The sequence below is a fragment of the Mytilus galloprovincialis genome, chromosome 14, assembly GCF_965363235.1.
Source record: "Mytilus galloprovincialis chromosome 14, xbMytGall1.hap1.1, whole genome shotgun sequence".
NCBI lineage: Eukaryota > Metazoa > Mollusca > Bivalvia > Mytilida > Mytilidae > Mytilus > Mytilus galloprovincialis.
This window is the reverse complement of record NC_134851.1, coordinates 1,471,512-1,494,093: the sequence shown is the minus strand read 5'-3', so window position 1 is coordinate 1,494,093 and position 22,582 is coordinate 1,471,512. Positions and strand designations below refer to the sequence as shown.

The 22,582-nt window shown below is 34.9% G+C and overlaps 1 protein-coding gene across 2 annotated transcripts; it reads right to left on the bottom strand.

Moving 5' to 3' along the window:
* Positions 1-8,299: 8,299 nt before the first annotated feature.
* On the bottom strand, positions 8,300-21,039 carry LOC143059779 (uncharacterized). Of its 2 annotated transcripts, none has more exons than XM_076233341.1 (6): positions 20,928-21,039; positions 16,781-17,241; positions 16,068-16,208; positions 14,897-15,075; positions 11,241-11,322; positions 8,300-8,643 (listed from the first exon to the last, which is right to left on the bottom strand). In XM_076233341.1, exons 2-6 carry the CDS (start codon positions 17,217-17,219, stop codon positions 8,453-8,455), a joined length of 1,032 nt encoding a protein of 343 aa, XP_076089456.1. In that variant the 5' UTR covers positions 17,220-17,241; positions 20,928-21,039; the 3' UTR covers positions 8,300-8,452. The 2 variants fall into 2 exon arrangements, with proteins under 2 accessions (XP_076089456.1, XP_076089457.1); XM_076233342.1 differs by lacking the exon at positions 20,928-21,039 and adding an exon at positions 19,821-19,842.
* Between the last annotated feature and the right edge of the window lie 1,543 nt (positions 21,040-22,582).

Genomic DNA, 22,582 nt, shown 5'->3' with positions numbered 1-22,582 from the left:
GCGGGGTTTAAAACAATACTGGGACAGACACACACCTACTGTGGCGGGGTTTAACACAATACTGGGGACAGACACACACCGACCGTGGCGTGGGTAAAAACAATACTAGGACAGACAAAAACTGACTGTGGCGTGATAAAAACAATACTAGGACAGACAAACATCGATTGGGGTGGGGTTTAAAACAATACTTGGACAGACAAACACCGACTGGCGGAGTTTAAAACAATACCGGGACAGACACACACCAACTGTGGCGGGATTAAACACAATACTAGGACAGACACATACCTACTGTGGCGGGGTTAAAAACAATAATGGGACAGACACATACCTACTGTGGCGGGGTTAAAACAATACTGGGTTGAGTTCAATATCGTAGCAGCTACGTAGCCGCTATGTAGCTGCTATCAATATCTATGTAACAACTAGTCTATAGCTACACGTTCAATAGTCAAAATCTATGTAGCACTAAGTAGCTGCTACGATATTGAACGCAGCCCTGGGATAGACACAGACAGATTGTGGCGGGGTTTAAATCAATACTGGGACAGACACACACCGATTGGGGTGGGGTTTAAAACAATACTGGGACAGACAAACACCGACTGTGGCGGGGTTTAAAACAATACTGGGATAGACAAACACTGACTGTGGCGGGGTTTAAAACAATACTGGGACAGGCACACACCGATTGTGGCGGGGTTTAAAACAATACTTGGACAGACAAACACCTACTGTAGGGGAGTTTAAAACAATACTGGGACAGACACACACCTACTGTGGTAGGATTCAAAACAATACTGGGACAGACACAGACCGATTTAGGTGGGGTTTAAAACAATACTGGGATAGACATCAACCGACTGTGGAGAGGTTTGAAACAATACTAGAACAGACACACAGACACGAAAAAACACCAACAAACGACAACCACTGAATTATATGCACCTTACCTTATAACTTGGAACAGGCACATACCTACTGTGGCGGGATTTAAAACAATACTGGAACAGACACACACCTACTGTAGGGGAGTTTAAAACAATACTGGGACAGGCACACACCGATTGTGGCGGGGTTTAAAACAATACTGGGACAGACAAACACCGACTGTGGCGGGGTTTAAAACAATTCTGGGATAGACACACACCTACTGTGGTAGGATTCAAAACAATACTGGGACAGACACAGACCGATTTGGGTGGGGTTTAAAACAATACTGGGATAGACATCAACCGACTGTGGAGAGGTTTGAAACAATACTAGAACAGACACACACCTACTGTAGCGGGGTTTATCACAATACTGGAACAGACACACACCTACTGTAGCGGGGTTTATCACAATACTGGGACAGACAAACACCGACTGTGGCGGGGTTTAAAACAATACTGGGACAGACACACACCTACTGTGGTGGGATTAAAAACGATACTGGGACAGACACACACCGATTGGGGTGGGGTTTAAAACAATACTGGGACAGACACCCACTGACTGTGGCGTGGTTTAAAACAATACTGGAACAGACACACACTGACTGTGGCGGGGTTTAAACCAATACTGGGACAGACAAACACCGACTGTGGCGGGGTTTAAAACAATACTGGGATAGACACACACCTTCTGTGGTACGATTCAAAACAATACTGGGACAGACACAGACCGATTTGGGTGGGGTTTAAAACAATACTGGGATAGACATCAACCGACTGTGGAGAGGTTTAAAACAATACTAGAACAGACACACACCTACTGTAGCGGGGTTTATCACAATACTGGAACAGACACACACCTACTGTAGCGGGGTTTATCACAATACTGGGACAGACAAACACCGACTGTGGCGGGGTTTAAAACAATACTGGGACAGACACACACCTACTGTGGTGGGATTAAAAACAATACTGGGACAGACACACACCGATAGGGGTGGGGTTTAAAACAATACTGGGACAGACACACACCGACTGTGAAGTTGTTTAAAACAATACTGGAACAGACACACACTGACTGTGGCGGGGTTTAAAACAATACTGGGACAGACACACGCCGAATGTGGCGTGGTTTAATACAATAATAGGAGACACACACCGACCCTAATTACAGTTCGCCCTAGTTCCGTTTCGCCCTGAGACCGTTCGCCCTGATACCTGTTCGCCCTGATTTTTATTTTTTATTATAGTGTTGTGTTGTGTGTATTTAATTGAATATGGTGAAGTCAGCCTACAATTTCGCCGAATATTTACGATTTTTATTTTTTAGTATAGTGTTGTGTTGTGTGTATTTAATTAAATATGTTGAAGTTGGTCTACAATTTTGCCGAATATTTACGATGTATTATGTTGTCTACAGCTAGCTGCTACTAGGTTATAAGTTCATGCCTAACAATTTGTACATCAGTGTTTTTACCCATCCAAGCTGACTATTTTATTTGAGAAAAATGTTATTTTCATTATTAATCCATCAAAGGCAATTCATATAGCAATCAGTGATATCAAAGATTTCAAATCATACCTAATCAGCAATAAAAATTCAATCAACAGTAATTAAAAGTAATTATAAAATAAAGTGTAACAATGCAGCCAAGAATTTTATTTAATTAATATGCTGTATTTAACTGTTAATAGATATACATAAATTTTAATATATATAAATATATATTTCTTTTATTAATAATGCTTTGATACTATATATGCCCTTGAATTTTTACTAGATAACATTTTTGTTCGCTTTGGAGATTCCGTATATCGTCAGATTATCGGAATTCCAATGGGGACTAACTGTGCACCACTTATTGCGGACCTGTTTTTGTATTGTTATGAGTTACAATTTATGACAAAAATAAGCAAAGACCCATCGAAACAACATCTGATAAACAAATTTAATAATACTTTTAGATATTTGGATGATATTTTGGCTCTCAATAATGACGACTTCAGTATGTATATTAATGAAATTTATCCTGTTGAACTTACTTTAAATAAAGCTAATACTAACAATGACCACTGCCCTTTTCTCGATCTTGATATCTATATCACTAATGGAAAGCTGAATACTAAAATTTATGATAAAAGGGATGATTTTTCATTTCCTATCGTTAATTATCCGTTTTTAGATGGTGACGTTCCCTTGTCACCATCTTACGGTGTTTATATATCTCAACTTGTACGATTCGCTCGTGTATGTAACAATGATTTCGATTTTAACGAGAGAAATTTATGTATTACTGAAAAATTATTACACCAGGGTTTTCGATATCACAAACTAGTCAAAACATTTACTAAATTTTATCATCGGTATAAAGACATCATTCGTAAATATAGCTCAACATGCAGACCTTTAATACGTTCAGGTATTTCACATCCAATTTTTTATGGTAATATTCTTTATAAAGCACAAAGGTGTCAGTATTCACCTCAGAAACTTACAAAACCTTTGAATAGACTTATTAAGAAGGGATATAATTACGATACTGTTGTCAAGTCATTAAAGATTGCATATTTTGGCGTTAATATTGAGTCACTGATAAGGTCTTTGCATCGGAACTAAACACATTTATTCTAAAAACAGTTGTTGGCATGACACGGGTTATGTTCTTCTCATATATGTTATGATGGTATGATACTAAACCCCTAACGGGAAGGATTGTGCCTGATGTTCATATGATGAAATCATAATCTTTCAGTCAGTTTAATTGAAGTCTGGAGCTGGCATGTCAGTTAACTGCTAGTAGTCTTGTTATTTATGTATTATTGTCATTTTGTTTATTTTCTTTGGTTACATCTTCTGACATCAGACTCGGATTTCTCTTGAACTGAATTTTAATGTGCGTATTGTTACGCGTTTACTTTACTACATTGGTTAGAGGTATAGGGGGAGGGTTGAGATCTCACAAACATGTTTAACCCCGCCGCATTTTTGCGCCTGTCCCAAGTCAGGAGCCTCTGGCCTTTGTTAGTCTTGTATTATTTTAATTTTAGTTTCTTGTGTACAATTTGGAAATTAGTATGGCGTTCATTATCACTGGACTAGTATATATTTGTTTAGGGGCCAGCTGAAGGACGCCTCCGGGTGCGGGAATTTCTCGCTACATTGAAGACCTGTTGGTGACCCTCTGCTGTTGTTTTTTATTTGGTCGGGTTGTTGTCTCTTTGACACATTCCCCAGGGGCGGATGCAGGAATTTTCGAAAGGGGGTGTGCTAACCCAGGGCAAAGGGGGGTGCAGGGGGGGTGCAAAACATATGTCCCGATACAAATGCATTGATCGGCAAAAATAAAGGGGGGGTGCGCACCCCCGGAACCCCCCCCCCCCCTGGATCCGCCACTGTTCCCCATTCCCATTCTCAATTTTAACATATACATATCATAAATGAAAATAGGGCGAACGAACCCAGGGCGAACGAATTACCAGGGCGAACAAACTCAGTGCGAACGAACCTAGGGCGAACATGTAATCAGGGCGAACGATCCCGATACCGAGTTTAACACAATACTGGGACAGACACACACTGACTGTTGCGGGTTTTAACATAATACTAGGACAGACACACATCGACTGTGGCGGAGTTTAACACAATACCGGGACAAACACACAATTAAAAAAATGAAAAATTACTTTTTTTTACGTTCATATGTTTAAAAATGACAACTTTATCTAGGACCATCTAAAACATGTGCATAAGTTATGTAATAGTAACTGAAACATGTGCATAGGTTATGTAACAGTTGTCACTCATGTATGTGCATAAGTTATGTAACAGTTGTCACTCATGTATGTGCATAAGTTATGTAACAGTTGTCACTCATGTATGTGCATAAGTTATGCAATAGTCGTCACTCATGTACATGCATAAGTTATGTAATAGTCGTCACGTGTTCCTAGTGATGAAGAGAAGCTGGAGATCTGTGATCTTAATGGGTGATATAACATTCCCTTTATAGTCAGGGTTTTTGTGGGCATATTTTCTCATTAATAAAATATAAATTTTATTAATATTGATTGTAGTATTTAGTACAGTCATGTAGAAGTAGTTAAAATCCATTTGATATATTAACCTTTCTCATGTAAAATCAAGCATTTAATTTAATTTGAAAAACAAATATAAGTTTTTTTGTAAAATTGTTTTATTTTAAAATGGTAACGCCCCTTACGGGACATTAATTGTACGATTGATGTTCTGTAAGTGTGACATGTTAGAGTGCAGCTATTGAAGACATGTGTGCCCGATTGTAATTTTCAGCATTGTTTTCTTTTAGATGCAATGAATTGGAGATAACAGTATCGTATTTTAAAGCTTTTCTAGTATTGATGCTTGCTACTCCTTTTGTAACGCGTATAGCAACTAAACTAGTTGTACCGCCAATAAATTATAAATAGATACTATCAAATTTTCTGATATATGGACTTGACCACAAAAACTCAATCTTATTCACTGATCCATAAAACGAGGTCGAGGTGAGATGAAAACAGTCCGACTGGCATGAGGACCTAGCTAGCAAGGTACACACATACCAAATATAGTTATCCTATTGCACTCTCGTTTTTTTATATAGATTAGACGTTGGTTTTCCCGTTTGAATGGTTTTCAAGGCCGTAACTAGGCATCTTATTTTAGTGAGGCAAAATAATTGAGCCGAGCAAAGCGAGGCGAAAATTTTTTTTGGAGGGTATGAAATGAATGGTGCAAAATCCTGCATTCTAGGCATTTTTTAGAGAGTTTGATAATGTTTTGAATTTGTACACTTTTTATATAAGTTTTTCATATTTTAAGACTTTTACTAACACCAAATTTTTAACAACTTTATTTAAATTTATATGTAAGATAATCATCCAAATATCACTGATTTGAGTCTGCTGCCAGAACATAAAACAAACATCGATTCAGTAGAGTTTGCCACATTTTTCTATGGCCGGTTCAGTCAAATCGTTTCAGAATCATGATTTGGTCTGCTGATATCCTTATCGCGATGAACATGGACAATCTCTCGCCACTCATGTATGCTCTTTTCCAAGTTTTCAGTCGTTTCAGGGCAGTCTGTGTTTCTAAAGGTAGCACATTATCATCAATACAATGATCAATGTCTTCTTCCAATTCCTTCTCCATCAGCAATTCGGTAGCAGCTTTTGTTTGCAAAAGGGAATTAAGCTTTCCTGTAAGCACCATCATACAGTCGCAGTTACAAATTATTAAACTCGCTTTTATGCTGACAAAGAGTAGACAAACTAGGGATAGAATGAGATAACATACATGTATATGATTCTATTTATAGAGTAAGTTTATATGATATGGGTACAGGGGAATTGGAATGGAGTTTTTGACGTTTACATGTAGTTCCGTAATTTCAAATTATTTCTGGAAATAGTTGGTGGTATTTTAGTTCCAGAATCTATAAATTTAGGGGTTAGGGGTTGGATGTGTCCGATTCCGAAACCCCGAATATAAAGAAACGAAATTCCGTAGTCCCGAATATGTAAAGACAAAATCCTGTGTTAAAGGTTCTACCATTCCTCAATAATATCAAGTTGGAATATGGGATATTTTTTTCAATTTTTAAGGTTAAAGAAACATGGGTAAAAACTAATCCATGCATTCGTGTTTCATATTATTTATATTTTATTTATCTGTAAAGAGAAAGATTATAGTTCGTGAAATGAATACGCAGATAGGACTGCCCCCTTGCGATGCCCAGTACTTGATTTGTCAAAAGTTGGTGAAACGGAGAAACGAATACGCAGACAGGACTGCCCCCTTCCGAAGACCAGTACTTGATTTGTCAGTCTTCTTATCGTTTTTGGAGTGTTCTAATGAAGTTATATGCAATACTCAGACTCTGTTCACAAAAAAAAAACTAGTTTACTAGAATTATTCCTTCTTTACCTTCAGTGTCGCTTTTCCTTTTTCTGCAAGAGCCTGTTTTTAACTAAAGATCCATGATGATTATCGTTACTAGGTTAAAGTGTAATCGAGAAACATCACCCGTTGAGATGCTGAGTTATATCCAGAAAGAATAGTTTAAAAGGAATGATGACAAGTTATAGCAATTGAGGTTGTGACAGAAAAACAAATGACTATTATATTTATATATATGTATAAAAAAAATAATCAGTGTCGAAATTTTAGTGAGGCAATTGCCTCACTTGCCTCAAGGGTAGTTACGGCCTTGGTTTTACACTAGTAATTTTGGGGACCTTTATAGCTTGTTGTTCGGTGTGAGCCAAGGCTCCGTGTTGAAGGCCGTACATTGACCTATAATGGTTTACTTTTTTTAAATTGTTATTTGGATGGAGAGTTGTCTCATTGGCACTCACACCACATCTTCCTATATCTATGTACTAATGATAAGAGAAAAATTAAGAATATTAAAAAGCTTTCCTCTTTTTAACTTGTCCAACCTTATTTTCCTCCGGTAATGGACAATCGAAACACATTATTATTCAGCGCTGATAATGAGTTAATCTGTCAGCTTGCTTTTATCTTGTTAATTGTAATACATTTTCCCTGTTTTAACTACATTTTTGTTTGATAAACTTATCACAGAGATCACAATACATACTAAATGCCATTGACTTATCATACATGCTTAGTGATTCCCTTTAAATAAACCTAAACACAAACTAATAAATGTAAACTAAGCAAAATTTCAAAGTCAATAAACCATAACTGAGGGGGCAGGGTCAAATAATCTCCCTGGAAATGATATGTGCCAATATTGCTAATACAACAAAAATTGAGAATGGAAGTGGGGAATATGTGAAATAGACAACAACCCGACCATAGAACAGACAACAGCAGAAGGTCGCCAACAGGTCTGCAGCGAGAAATTCCCACACCCGGAGGCGTCCTTCAGCTGGCCCCTAAACAAATATACTAGTTCAGTGATAATGAACGCCATACTAAACTCCCAATTGTACACAAGAAACTTAAACTGCATACCAAATATCATTGACCTACCACTAGTGGTTACCCATAAACAGACCTAATCACGAACTAATACATGAAAACTTAGCAAAAATTTAAAAGTCAATAAACCATGACTGATTGGTCGGGGCCAAATAATCTCCATAGTAATGAGATGTGCCAATACTAATAAAACGGCATACCAAATATATTTGACCTACCACTAGTGGTTCACGATAAACTAGGCCTAATCACAAACTAATACACTGTTGACAACGCTGCCGCCTGAAACAGCATACCTTTGTCTCGCTTTTTGACTCTGTCAAGCAAGACAAAAAATCATGTTTACAAAAATGCTTGATGTCAGATTAATGAATAAAATCAACAAAAAGGCTCAGTTTTTTCAAATTTATATTAAGATTTTCTTGAGGATATAGAATTTTTCAAATCCAAGTCTGTTTGGTATATTAACATGATTAAGAAGATTTTCTGTCTGGTGTCAATTCTAGATCTGAGTAGCTTGAGCCAATCTGGTCTGTATGTTGTATTAAGAAGTTTTTCTGTCATGTGTCATTTCTACGTCCAGTTGCTTGAGCCAATCGAGGTCAGTTTGTTGTAGACCAAATTCATCTTCTATCTCCTGACATTTGTCATCATATTTCTCTCCCACCGTCCATAAACTCTCTAAATCATACAATTCTCTCGTCTCTGGGGTAAACAGATGCAGAATTATGTTACCTATAAAACAATTATATTTGTGAATAAACTCATCATAGATACAAGGACAAAAATTTTGTACACAAAACATGTGAGTTATCTACAAAAGACTTATCAATGACACATCAGTTGCAGATCCAGAGGGGGGTTCCAGGGGTTGGACCCCCCCTTTTTTTTTTTTAGATCAATGCATTTGAATGGGGACATATAAATGGACTTCCCTATTTATCCTTGGTTTAGAACCCCCCCTTTTAAAAATGGCTTGATGCCCCTGCATATGAAAATAAATATAGAAAAAAGCTAAATAAAGTATAAAGATGAAGATCATTGAGGATCAAAATTCTGATACATTTTTCCAAATACAGCTAACTCGGTATTCTATTCCTGAATAAGTAAATACTAAAAGTCAATTCATAAAAGTTAACTCTGAATCTGAATACAAAGATTAACAGTTTGCCTTCGCAGAATATAAAAGACCATAAGTAAGTTTACAGTTTGTACATCAAAGTGAAAACAATCTCATGTCATTGTTGTAAGCCAGTCTCCATGTTGTTTTAGTATCCTTTTTAAAATATTACCCAGAATGCATCTAATTCTAAAGGCAAATTGAGCGGGAACAATGATAATCTTTATTTCAATACCACTCAATGATAATGTTTAACTTTAAAAGCCATAACTCTTTCTAGGCAAATTGTACAAAAAAATAAATTGAAAGGGAGATAATTCAAATGTTTTTCCACTAACTGAAACAACAGTTTAAAGTTTGAAGAAAACTTTTCCAAGAATAATTGAAAGAGTAATGTGGATTCCTTTTTATTTGTTAGATACCAATTTTCGTAGATTTTGTGGGTACAGGTGAACCACGAAATTAAATGTTCAACGAATATCAAGTTTTCTATAAGCTTGTATGCAGACTTCGGCTAAACCACGAAAATAAATATCCACGAACATGTAAGTTTTCCTTAATCCACAAAAATTGGAACCCTCGAAAATAAATGAATCCACAGTATGCAACAGGTGTCAAAAATTCATGAGATCCGATGGTTTTTAGTTTGATACATAAATAGTGTACCTCAAAAATAATACTACTGCTGCGAACATTTTACAAAATCTTTTACAATTGTTGAATAATAATAAAAATGTTTAGAAGGAACTTATTTATGTATGGTAAAATGGTTCTGTAGAAAACATGTATATGAGTATCTTAAGTATGTACTTAGGTGACTATATAACACACAGTGAGGTTTAGGAATTTGTGGTATATGTTTGGAATCCTTGGGTTTTTTCCTACGATACAGGGTTAAATATTTTACTCAATAACACCCATTTTTCTTTTTATATAAGACTTCAATAGCTGATATAAGGTCATTAACCAAAATTTAAGCAGACTGTTAATGTTTTTTTTATTCAATTTGCTACCCGAATAATATGAATGCAAATATAAGGTAAAAGTCAGAGAATTCCTTTTCCCACCATTTTTAATAACTCAAATATCTTGAAAAGAGGCTCCATAACCTATCAATATTTTTTAGCATATTTTGTTCCTTAACAAATGCACTTTCAACTTAAAGTATTAATTTTGAAGTCTTATTTTTTTTCTTCACCAAATAACATCTTTAAGGTATATAAACAGTCAGAGATATAACTCTATAGGGTTATTCCAGGAAATAAATTGCCTGTGTTATTACAGATACTTTCACCTTAAATTTTCTAAATCTGTAATAACATATGCTTGTTATTTGTAAAGTTATTTCATTTTAGGGGGCTCTAGCTAGGGAACTCTTGAGACTTTGCACAGAAACTAAATGCATAGTCTTGATAACTAATTTTTTAATTAAATTAATACACTTTTGATGGACCATGGTAATTCAATGAGTCGAGGCTATTAAGGGATAAACTTAGCTGTGATAACAAGGCTCAGTTATTAAAGGAATGTAACTTATTACATAAGACACTTGAGAATTACTGAGAAACTTGCGCAGAACCTCATTTCATGCTCTGGTCATTATTTCTTACAATAAATTAAACTAAATTGTAATTGAGCATGATGTATGTCTGAGCAAATGCTTTGAAGTGATATAGAGAAGCTGTGATAACACCCTTTAGTTATTACAGGCATATTTTTTCTGTAATAACATATAGGTGTACTATGCAAAATTGGCAAACTATGAACTGTTATTTAAATAGTTAAGTATACATATAGAAAAAAGTAATATCAATAGAACTTTTATACATTTTAACTAAGCTAATGATGTATATTGTCCCTTTGAAACATGTAACATACACATGTTATCACAGTTCTTTGATTTTTTAGTCCACAATAACAAATGTATGTTATTTTCCTGTAATAACCCTATAGAGTTATATCCCTGACTGATAAATATTGGGTCAAATGTGACTGTTAAATGTCCCACAACTCTGGAACAACAAAAGTAAGTATGCATCCACCAATCTTATAAATGTGTAAATTTTGAAGTAAATAGAATCATCCAAGCATACTAGCCTTGCGGGTGGTATTACCATAAATTTTTAATTTTATACATGTGCGTATTGTATGTAAGAACATTAAACTGACAGACAAGAAAATGGAATATCAGCATAATCAGTCTAATACATACCTAAATCAAAAGCCAGCCAGTTTTCTGAATCAAGACCTTCAACTTTCAACATAGAATCTTTATTAGATTTTTTCCTCTTGTGCTAAAAAATAGAAAAACAAAGGATAAAGTTAAATGTATTTGAAAAATATGCAGATATCAAACAAGTTTCAGTTCTATAATTATTTGGAGTACTGTAAATTCAGAAATTATTGCTAAAATTTATTATTATGATTTTATCATTTTAGAATTTTTGCGGCATCATCAGGACAATATTACAGAGTTTACATGTTCATAAAGTGTATATAATGCGGTTGTATTAATTATGACGTAAAAGAATAAAAGTGAAAGTGAAAATGTAAAATAGTGTTCATAAATGTAGCAAGAATAAAAGTTAAAAATAGAAATAAAAACAAATGTTTATCTTGACTGGTATGTTCCGTAGTCACTGTGATTGAGGTTCATATATAAATAGAAAGTGAAAGTGAAATTAAAATAAGAATCTAGTATAGTTAAAAGTGAAAGTTAGTCAATAAAGTTATTAACGATGTGGTTAGCTGCTATTCTTGCACGTCTGTGTAGAGGTCCTCATAGTGGTTTATAAAATGTCAGTTCATTTCCAAATAGGACAACACTCCATTGGCCATCCCGTACCAATTCAACTGGCTTCGCTCCGAGGGAGGTACTGCTTCCATTGAGGTAGTAAAGGGTGAAGTGTATGATTGCCGCAATTTTGGGAATTGTAAATCTTGGTAGATATGTTCATAAAAATTAACTTTGATAATAAAATGTCCGTGGATCAGGCTTTTCTTTGTAAATTAGGTTTGTGGTTTATGTGGTTCATCCTGGTTCTGGTTCCTTCCCTTTTTCTTTAAGTAAAATGCCTGGTATTCCGAATTACTTTGACTTTGTGTACTTAGGTATGCTGCGGATGAATTTAATGTTCAATTTCCATAAGGTTCTAAAGTGGGCTAAGTTTTTCTCTTGGATGGTTATCGTAGTAGGAGCGGGTGCGGTTGCGGGTGCGGTTGTATTATCTTCCATATCTTCGTCGCTGGTTTTTCTTTTCTTCGAGGTATGGGCTGTTTCTTCAGTGAGGTTGGTGGTAGAATGGAACTGGTCGGTAGACATGAGGCTGACGGTTGTAACTACAACGCAGGACGGCTAAGGTGGATCGTGTGCCGATGCAGGGGTTCACAGAAAAATAAATAATTTGTGACGAGTGAACCAACACCTTCTAACGGAAAAGCTGGTAGAGTAACCAAGATGGATACCGAAGTATGCTGCGGTTGTCTTAAAACCTCATGGAAATATAATATAATATTATTTTAGAAGGTGTTGGTTCACTCGTCACAAATTATTTATTTTTCTGTGAACCCCTGCATCCGCACACGATCCACCTTAGCCGTCCTGCGTTGTAGTTACAACCGTCAGCCTCATGTCTACCGACCAGTTCCATTCTACCACCAACCTCACTGAAGATTTTACACCATTTATGAACACTATTTTACATTTTCACTTTTACTTTTATTCTTTTACGTCATAATTAATACAACCGCATTATATACACTTTATGAACATGTAAACTCTGTAATATTGTCCTGATGATGCCGCATTAGCGGCGAAACATGTCGACTCAATAAAACTATCACCTTGCGGTAACCCAGATGTTGTTGTCTCTACATATTATATTTCCATGAGGTTTTAAGACAACCGCAGCATACTTCGGTATCCATCTTGGTTACTCTACCAGCTTTTCCGTTAGAAGGTGTTGGTTCACTCGTCACAAAACATTTTAGAATTATGTTTAAGAATTGCTGTGTTATTTTGGTCTCTAGTGGAGAGTTGTCTCATTGGCAATCATACCGTATCTTCTTTTTTTAATATTAAATGTGATTTTAATCCTTACAATTTTGAGAAAATTCTGTTTAATTCATATTAAATATTTTAAAATGCTTAATCAAATTCTTGCATTTAAAACTCTGTCACATTTTTCGCAATAATAAAAACCTCATAATAGTTTCTGAATTTACACTAGTTGTTTTCCTTAGTTCTGCTTGAGATTATGGTGATGGTTGAATATGGTGTATGGTTGTTTTTTTCATTTTTTGGTCATGGCTTCGTCAGTTTGTAATATTGAGTTTAAATATCCCATCATTATCTTTTGAAGTCTCTTAACAAATAATTGACTAAACAATTTAAGCTTTATTTATCATTGAAGGCTAAACAGTGACCTGTAGTTTTACACGTTTAGCAATTATTGTCCACTGTAAAGACAATCTGCTAAAACTGTCTTTGACACGTAGATACGAAGTCCATCATTAGATTAGTCATGTTAGTAGAAACATGCATTTTAATCAAAAAGTTAACTACTAGTATATTGGAAAGAGACAACTTACAATGAATTTGATATCTTTTGTCATTGACCTACAATGTCTGAATGATATCCCATATAGCTATAACTTACAATAAATTGGATACCATTTGTCATTGACTTACAATGTCTAAATGATATTCCTATGGCAACAACTTACAATGAATTGGATATCTTTTGTCATTGACTGACAATGTCTAAATGATATCACTATGGCAACAACTTACAATGAATTGGATATCTTTTGTCATTGACCTACAATGTCTAAATGATATCACTATGGCAACAACTTACAATGAATTGGATATCTTTTGTCATTGACCTACAATGTCTAAATGATATCCCTATGGCAACAACTTACAATGAATTGGATATCTTTTGTCATTGACCTACAATGTCTAAATGATATCACTATGGCAACAACTTACAATGAATTGGATATCTTTTGTCATTGACCTACAATGTCTAAATGATATCCCTATGGCAACAACTTACAATGAATTTGTTATCTTTTGTCATTGACCTACAATGTCTAAATGATATCACTATGGCAACAACTTACAATGAATTGGATATCTTTTGTCATTGACAGACAATGTCTAAATGATATCACTATGGCAACAACTTACAATGAGATGGATATCTTTTGTTATTCACCAACAATGTTTAAACGATATCCCTATAACTACAACTTACAATGTCTAAACGATATTCCTACGGCTACAACTTACAATAAATTGGATATAGTTTGTCATTGACCTACAATGTCTAAATGATATCACTACGGCAACAACTTACAATGAATTGGACATCTTATGTCATTGACCTACAATGTCTGAAGGATATTTCTATGGCAACAACTTACAATGAATTGGATACCATTTGTCATTGACCTACAATGTCTAAATGATATCACTATGGCAACAACTTACAATGTCTAAACGATATCACTATAGCAACAACTTACAATGAATTGGATACCATTTGTCATTGACCTACAATGTCTGAAGGATATTTCTATGGCAACAACTTACAATGAATTGGATATCTTTTGTCATTGACCGACAATGTCTAAATGATATCCCTTTATGGCAACAACTTACAATGAATTGGATATCTTTTGTCATTGATAGACAATGTCTTAATGATATCACTATGGCAACAACTTACAACAAATTGGATAGCTTATGTCATTGACCTACAATGTCTGACGGATATTCCTTTGGCAACAACTACAATGAATTTGATATCTTTTGTCATTGACCTACAATGTCTAAATGATATCACTATGGCAACAACTTACAATGAATTGGATATCTTTTGTCATTGACCTACAATGTCTAAATGATATTCCGGTGGCTATCACCATATAATCAGACATCTGTAACATGTCAGGCATTTTAATCACACAAATGTCTCTGGCATTCCCTGCCCTCAGCACTGTTACTATCTCCTCTAGATCAAACACTCCTTGTCTTCCTCCTGTAATGAACAAAACATCATCTTTAATTTTAGTTTGGAATTTAGTATGGCCTCCATTATCACTGAACTAGTACACATTTTTTTTAGGAGCCAGCTGAAGCACACTTTCAGGTGAGGGATTTTCTCACTCTGTTGAAGACCCATTGGTGGCCTACGGTTGCTTTTTACTATTTGGTCAGGTTGTTGTCTCTTTGACACATTCCACATTTCCATTCTCAATTTAATGTATTTTATGCAAGACATTGAACTTTGAAGCTATAAAAAATCAAAGAAAAAGGATCTCTGAGTGCTGATGTTTGATATGAAAAGTATTCACTGGACAATTGTGGCTTTTTGTATAAGCTTCAGAACGAAATAAATTTTGCAAAAAGTTAAACAGATGTTCAATTGTAACTGACTATTACCTTTCGTTACCTCATCTTACCTGTCTTAATGTCAGATTAAAATCAGGATATGAAGAAAATATCTAGCAGGCTCCATTAAATTTTACACTGAGCATTAGCAAGGAATATTTCCTTCATGTCATGCTCTATATATCAGCATTAGCGAGGTGTAAAATATGGACAAATTTAATGCCTACCCATGTTAAAATGAGCATAGAGTATGACATGAAGGAAATATTTTGATTCTCATACATGGCATAGGACAAATACAGTATTTTTATTGTTCAAACGTATGAAAATACCTTTAAAATGTTTGGCTGTTCTCGTTTCCTCCCGGTGGAGTCTGTACATTACATTTTCATATGTAATAAATTTAATAAGCTTGCTGGTGGGTGTGAGCCAAGGCTCCGTGTTGAAGACTAAACTTGTGCATGTTGTCAGCATGTCTCGAACATAATTTGTACTAATAAGAACACAACTTTGTGTTTACATTATAAGTAAATTAAAATAAATGAATGGACTAATTAACACCTTCAACTAAGTCCTGAAACAATTTATAATTTGACAAGATTCCAGGCATGCCAGATTTACCCTTTTTACAGTACATACTTTTCAATTGAACAGGAGGAACCCACTCTGGCTGGACATCGTCCACTTCCTCTAGAGATAAATCTTCCACTTCTACAGCCACTATACTGGTCTGATTGAAGGACTTGGTCAATTCTTCTATCCTCTCATCTGTCAGAGTTACTAAAAAATAAAGAATATCATACATGTCATATGATACGATTTCTTTCAATAGTACAACCATGTCAACTTTAGACAAAAATGTTATCATCAGAGCTCTGCTCCAGTGATTTATATAAGTTAACTATGCAGTATGGGCTTTTCTCATTGTTGAAGGCCCTATGGTGACCTACAATGTATAGTTGTTAAATTTTGGGTCATTTGGTGATTTTGGTCTCTTGTTGTCACATTGACAATTATTCCACATTTTCTTATTTCATAGTGAATCAGTTGATGGTTGATTATATACAATGTATGTAGTGTGTCTTATTGAAAAGGCAGAATTCTGCTGCTCAACAAGCAAACCAGTCCTAGGGGCCACTTAAACTTGAAAGTGAGTGAGGTTTTTTTTCCTTTGCTCCATGTTGAAGACCACACTATGACTTTGAGATGACAAGCAGCAAATTAAAGTGCTTTAAGTTGTTTTTTGCTGTGAATACACTAATTTAATTCATTGACAAAAACCCTGGCATATACTTTGTTTTTCTATTATATACATCATGTACATGTTTACATATGAATGATAAATTTTTCACCTGAAATATTGTTATCTTTTTTTTGTGACTCCTTCTTCTCAGTTTTACCATCAATAGTTGACAATTCTTTTTTCATTTCATCATATAAAGTCCCAAGACCAGGATCAGAGTTAATGTTCCAATTCCAATTTTCAAGAACTCTTTCATCTTCATTTAAAGATGTTTTATTCATTTTCCTTCTTGAACTGTAGTTATTGCTCCCATGAAAATTGCACATTTGAACACAAAATGAATTGTTTCTTTCACGACAATTTAACAGTTTTGAAGTCCATTCTCCATTTAGCAAACTATTTTTACAAGACTGGGAAGACGTGTAAATATTTTTCTGACAAGTCAAGGAAGACAGGAAGTATTTATTCTGTCTCAAAGGCTTCAACAGTTTCCTGAAATGCATGTATCTACAGTAGCTGTTACAAGATGAAATCAACACTTTATCCATTGTTCTTTACATGAAAAGTTTCCTACAAAGATGAAGAAAAAAATTCAATCAGATAATACATGTACATGTAATATCACAACTTTTAACATAAAATTATTGTTTTCATTGTTTAACATAAAAATCATTTTTCATATACATGATATATATATAAATGTAGAACTTAATGTATTTCTCAAAATATTATTTTATGGTTGGAGTTTAAAGGGCAATGAAGGGGCACTAGCTCAGATATATATATACATTAAAAAGATAAAAAGATACATGTAATAAAACTCAATTCTTATATTATTGGTAGTAAATACCGATAAATTGCATGTGTAATACAGTCAATGGCAATTGTGCTGTATCAGCTATCTGTGATGATATTGATATCAGTCAACGTTATAAAGGCTTTATCATACATTTAGTAGAAAATACAATTATGTGACAGTAGTTTTGAATATTTGATAAATAGCCTGCTGTTTAATCCATATTGCGCAACTTTGATGCGCACCCTTTATCTTACCCTTTATCACACCCCTACTAATATTTTTTTAATTTTTTTTTTTTCACATTAACTTCGTTTTAGTTTATGCAAGCTTCTTCAGAATTTTTTTCCCTAAAAATGGGTTCTTAATGAACGGTTATTTGGGCGTGGCGCAATTCATTGAACATGTTGAATGACGTCATTGTTTGGGATGTGACTTCACAAAAGTCGAATTTTCATGTTTCTGACACATGAAATGCAACTATAAAAAGAACTCAATGAAACATCATACAAAACACACACAAAAATACAATTAACAAAATATTTTTAAAACAACAGCACGCAAATTGTAAGGTAACCCAGGTGCTTCAGACAATGTCAGATGAGTAATTGAGCAGTTCTTTTAAAGCTTTTAAAACAAGACAAAAGTAGAACTTAAGGTAACCCAGGTGCTAGGGATCAGAAAGCAGTTTATAAGTACTCTCCAGTTGAAATATATGATAAAGGGTATAAAACATGGCAAAATCCGTATCACATGCCGTATCACCCTTGACCAATATCATCCCTCGGGCCTAAAGGCCCTCTGGCTGATATTGGTATCTCGGGATGATACAGCATATGATATGGATTTTGCCATGTACTATCCTCTATTTATCACACCTCCATGTATAATCTGTATGATGTCACATCATCGATTTCAGTCACTGTTAACGATATTTTATCAAACCCCTAATCTGTATACCGTCATGTCGCACAAAAAAATTCTATGTGAGGTATATATATACATGATATATAATAAACATGATAAAGTCATCAAAAGTTTATCATGTTTATATATGAAATGGCTTTTTCAAATATCACACACGATATCAACTCTCAACCAATTAATATCATCCTTGAGCAGAACTCTTGGAATTATATTGGTGTCTCGGGTTGATAGGGATTGATGTGATATATTGTAAAAACAGCTGTGCTGTGAGCGCATGATATGCTTGTCCCATTTTCTAAGAATAGAGTTCCATAACTTCTCAATGTCATATCAGAAATTTATGAAAAACTAAAGGGAAGTTATCTTAATAGATATAAATCAGTCACCAAAGTTTAATGAAAACTGCCCAAAGCCCTTTAACAGTCAGGGGATTTACTGAAATAAGTGATTTTTAAATCACTTATTTGAGTAGCAAATTCAAAGTTTTGTCACAAATGGTGATTTTGTAGTTTTACCAAAATTTTAAACACATAGGTTTAAAAAATATCTTTTCATTAGTAAAATTGAAAAAAAATGTTTTTTTTGTATCTTTTAGTATCAAGGTTTATGCCTTTGATGCTATCATTTAGCTACAAATTCTTTTTTAGTTGAAAAAATGCTATAATAATGGCTTTACATAATGAACTGATACTTTCTTAACAGATTTTTCCCAGCAGTGGGAGTATTTTTCCTGTAAAGTTCAAGGTTTCATCTTTCAGATTATGTAATAAAATTCTACTGTTCCCGATAAAAATTTCACAGTTCCGGGGGGTGTTGAAATTAGTGGGGGTTATTAAAATAATGATACTTAAAGAAGTGATTTTTGTGAAGAAAATTGAGGTATGATACTTAAACAAGTGATTTTTATGTCATTATCCTAGATTCAGTACAAGGTCATCACCTGAAATGACCTAGTCATCCTTGACAACACAGATGTTGGCTCTGATAAGTTTAGAAACATAATTAGTCCCTGGATCATTAGTATTCTATATTTAAAGCTACAGTAAACTTAAATCACTTCTTCTAGTGATTATTTTGTACTACTTAAATAGGTGATTTTTAAAGAAAGACAACTCTTTCTTCCAACCTTTATGGAAATAATGTTACTTGAATCAGTGATTTAGAAAATCACTCATTTAAGTAAGTCCCCTGACTGTTTAAAGATATTGTCATGATTGTCAGAAAACTGGAAAATCACCCTTTTTTATGAATAAAATTCCATAACTCAGAAACTTAAAATAGAAAATATAGTAAAATCAAAAGCGAGCAAATAACAACGGATATATACCATGTTTACAATTTACCAAAATTTCATGAAAACTGCTCAGAAAGCATTTTTGTGTTATTGTCCATATTGTTTTCAATAAGTAATTTGCATATAACTTACCATGCTTACAAGACATGCTTATTGATTTCCTGAAGTTAAATTGCACTATTAAGGAGTAAACACGACTATCTTAAAATTATATACTTTAATATTATTGTAAATAGTATGACATCTATGATTTTGGGACAAATTAATTTGTCCTTTGGATATTAATTAGTTCTTGTAATCTTCGGGAAATCGTGGTATCGTTAACAAAGGGGTACATGTAATTACCAGAACTTTGCGGATCCAGAATTTGTCATATGTGGGGGCCTACTGACTGTGTAAGAGGGGACTTGCTCCAGTCATGATTCAGTGATTACCTATATATAATCAATTTTTCTCAGAAAAGGGGAAACGGCCAACTTGGGGGCCCCCCTAAAGCCGCCTCTATGTATGTACTGGTAGATTCCTTCGTTATTAGAAGCACCCCTCAAAAGCTGCGAAGGTACAGTGGAACCGTGTACACTCCCTTTTGGGATTAATTGAGATGTTTCACTAACGTATTTACAACAATATTTACAAGGACAATCACCACCCCCAAAACAAAGGGAGTGCTAGGACACCCGGAAGTCTTATTATTATGGTGGAGGAAGCTGAAGTACAAGACACTAAGCGAAAACAGACAGAAGATATCAGTAGATTGATCTCCACAAGGACGTACAACTAATATACGTCCTTGATCTCCACTGACTCCAGGTCAAAGTAGGGGCAACTTTGACCAACCGAGGACCCCTCTGATAAGGGACTTCTTTATATCTTAATGCTGGGATTAATACTGTTATTATATTAGTTTCAGCTTAGATAGAGAAGATAATAAACAGATGGAGCATTTGGCTTTGAAGGCCAAAACTGGCAAAAGATTTTTAAGATAATTTTTGGGAGGACACAAATACACCTTATCGCTATTTGTCCGCCATTACTGAAAATCACACAGGTTCCCGTAAAATTTTGACGTCATAAAACAAAATATCTGATGCCACAATGGAAAAGTGATTGTTGTATGCGTCAAAAGTTCAAGCGGCCGGGTAAGCCGGGATTAGTGATCAGGTGTATAGTTAGCTACAACATGTACATCAATAAGAAGATGGCTGTTTTCAGTAATAACACAATTTCAAGAAGACATACTTAAAATCATGAAAATCCAGAGGTCTTGTAATTAGAAACCTCGTGAAGAAAGTTTATGTAGGATATGTTATTGTCTAGGGGAGCGTAATCAGTTAAATGTGTTCAAATAATCTATGACAACTCGCCCCAATGCCGAATCGCCCCACACGAAAGAGTCATACTCTTTTTACAACTCGCAACACTTTCTAAAAAAATCGTCTACTCTTGTTAGAGCATAAGGCATACATAAGCATAAACGATTATTTAAAGTCGCTATGTTCTGTTCTGTTCTGTTTGAGAAAATCCCTCCTTCAAAGGAGCACTTCGCACAATGACGAATAATGTTTATATATATATATATATATATATGTACCTAAAAAGACATACTACGTACGCCTCGCGAGATGAGTGTTGGTTACTGTCAAAGACCCTTACGCTTGCTTGGCGGAAGGTTTTTAATAATACGGGATCGTAGTCCATGTATAGCAAAGCAAAGCTTCCTTGTGATGTATTCTACAGTGTAGCAGAAATCCATGCATTTACATTTACAACCACAAGCACAAATAAAGCTACTAGGGTCTAATATAAAGTTAGTGTCTAGTGTGATGTTACTATGGATACTACATTTCATGCACACATCAATACTACCAATAAAATTATCTAATTCTTGTAGATAAGGTGAACGGATGATTACGTATATGTATACGTATAACAATACAACATATGCTCTGTAGAGCCTTTATCCGACATACATCTACATGGCTTATCTTATGGTCTTATATATGATAAATAAACTCATCATAGATACCAGGACTAAATTTAGTATATACGCCAGACGCGCGTTTCGTCTACAAAAGACTCATTAGTGACGCTCGAATCAAACATACAAGATATAAAACACATAAAACACACCATCATGGCATGCAAAGAATAAATAATGGTACCAAGCTGAGCACAGATGCAGTTAATAAGCAAAAAAAAAGTATATCAAGCAAACATAAAATGCAAATAAACTCATAGGCGGATCCAGGGGGGGGGGGCTGGGGGGGGAATTTGGTTGAAGCATGACTGGAGCGGGGCCCCCCTTAGGTCAGTCAGCGGGCCCCCCTTAGGAAAAGTTCTGGATCCGCCACTGAAACTAACATTCATGCAATGGATATTGTAAAAAACACTAAAATAATTTTAACATTTAAAACACAAATAATCAAGAATATGTCCATAGTACACGGATGCCCCACTCGCACTATCATTTTCCATGTTTAGTGGACCGTGAAATTCGGGTCAAAACTTTCATTTGACATTTAAATTAGAAAGATCATAGTCATAAGGAACATGATAGTTTTCTCGTTGTTTTACATTGTCATTTCGGGGTCTTTTATAGCTGAGATTAGATAGAAAATGTTGAAAGCTCCCTCTTGAATGATACCAAGGAGAGAGCCTAAGCTATAGTTGCTGGTATAGTGAGTTCCAAACGGTCACTGCCATTAGTCTTGGTTGAATATTGCCGGAAACTTTTGGTATGTGATGTACTTGTCTATAACATTGGTGTTAAGTAAGCGTCGCATGGTATATCCACAAAATCATTACTGAACCACTTTGTAGAGTAATGTTAGCTGTAATTTAACCCTTCTGTTTTCCAATGATTCCCAGTCTAGTTCTTCTAACATGCTGCCCAC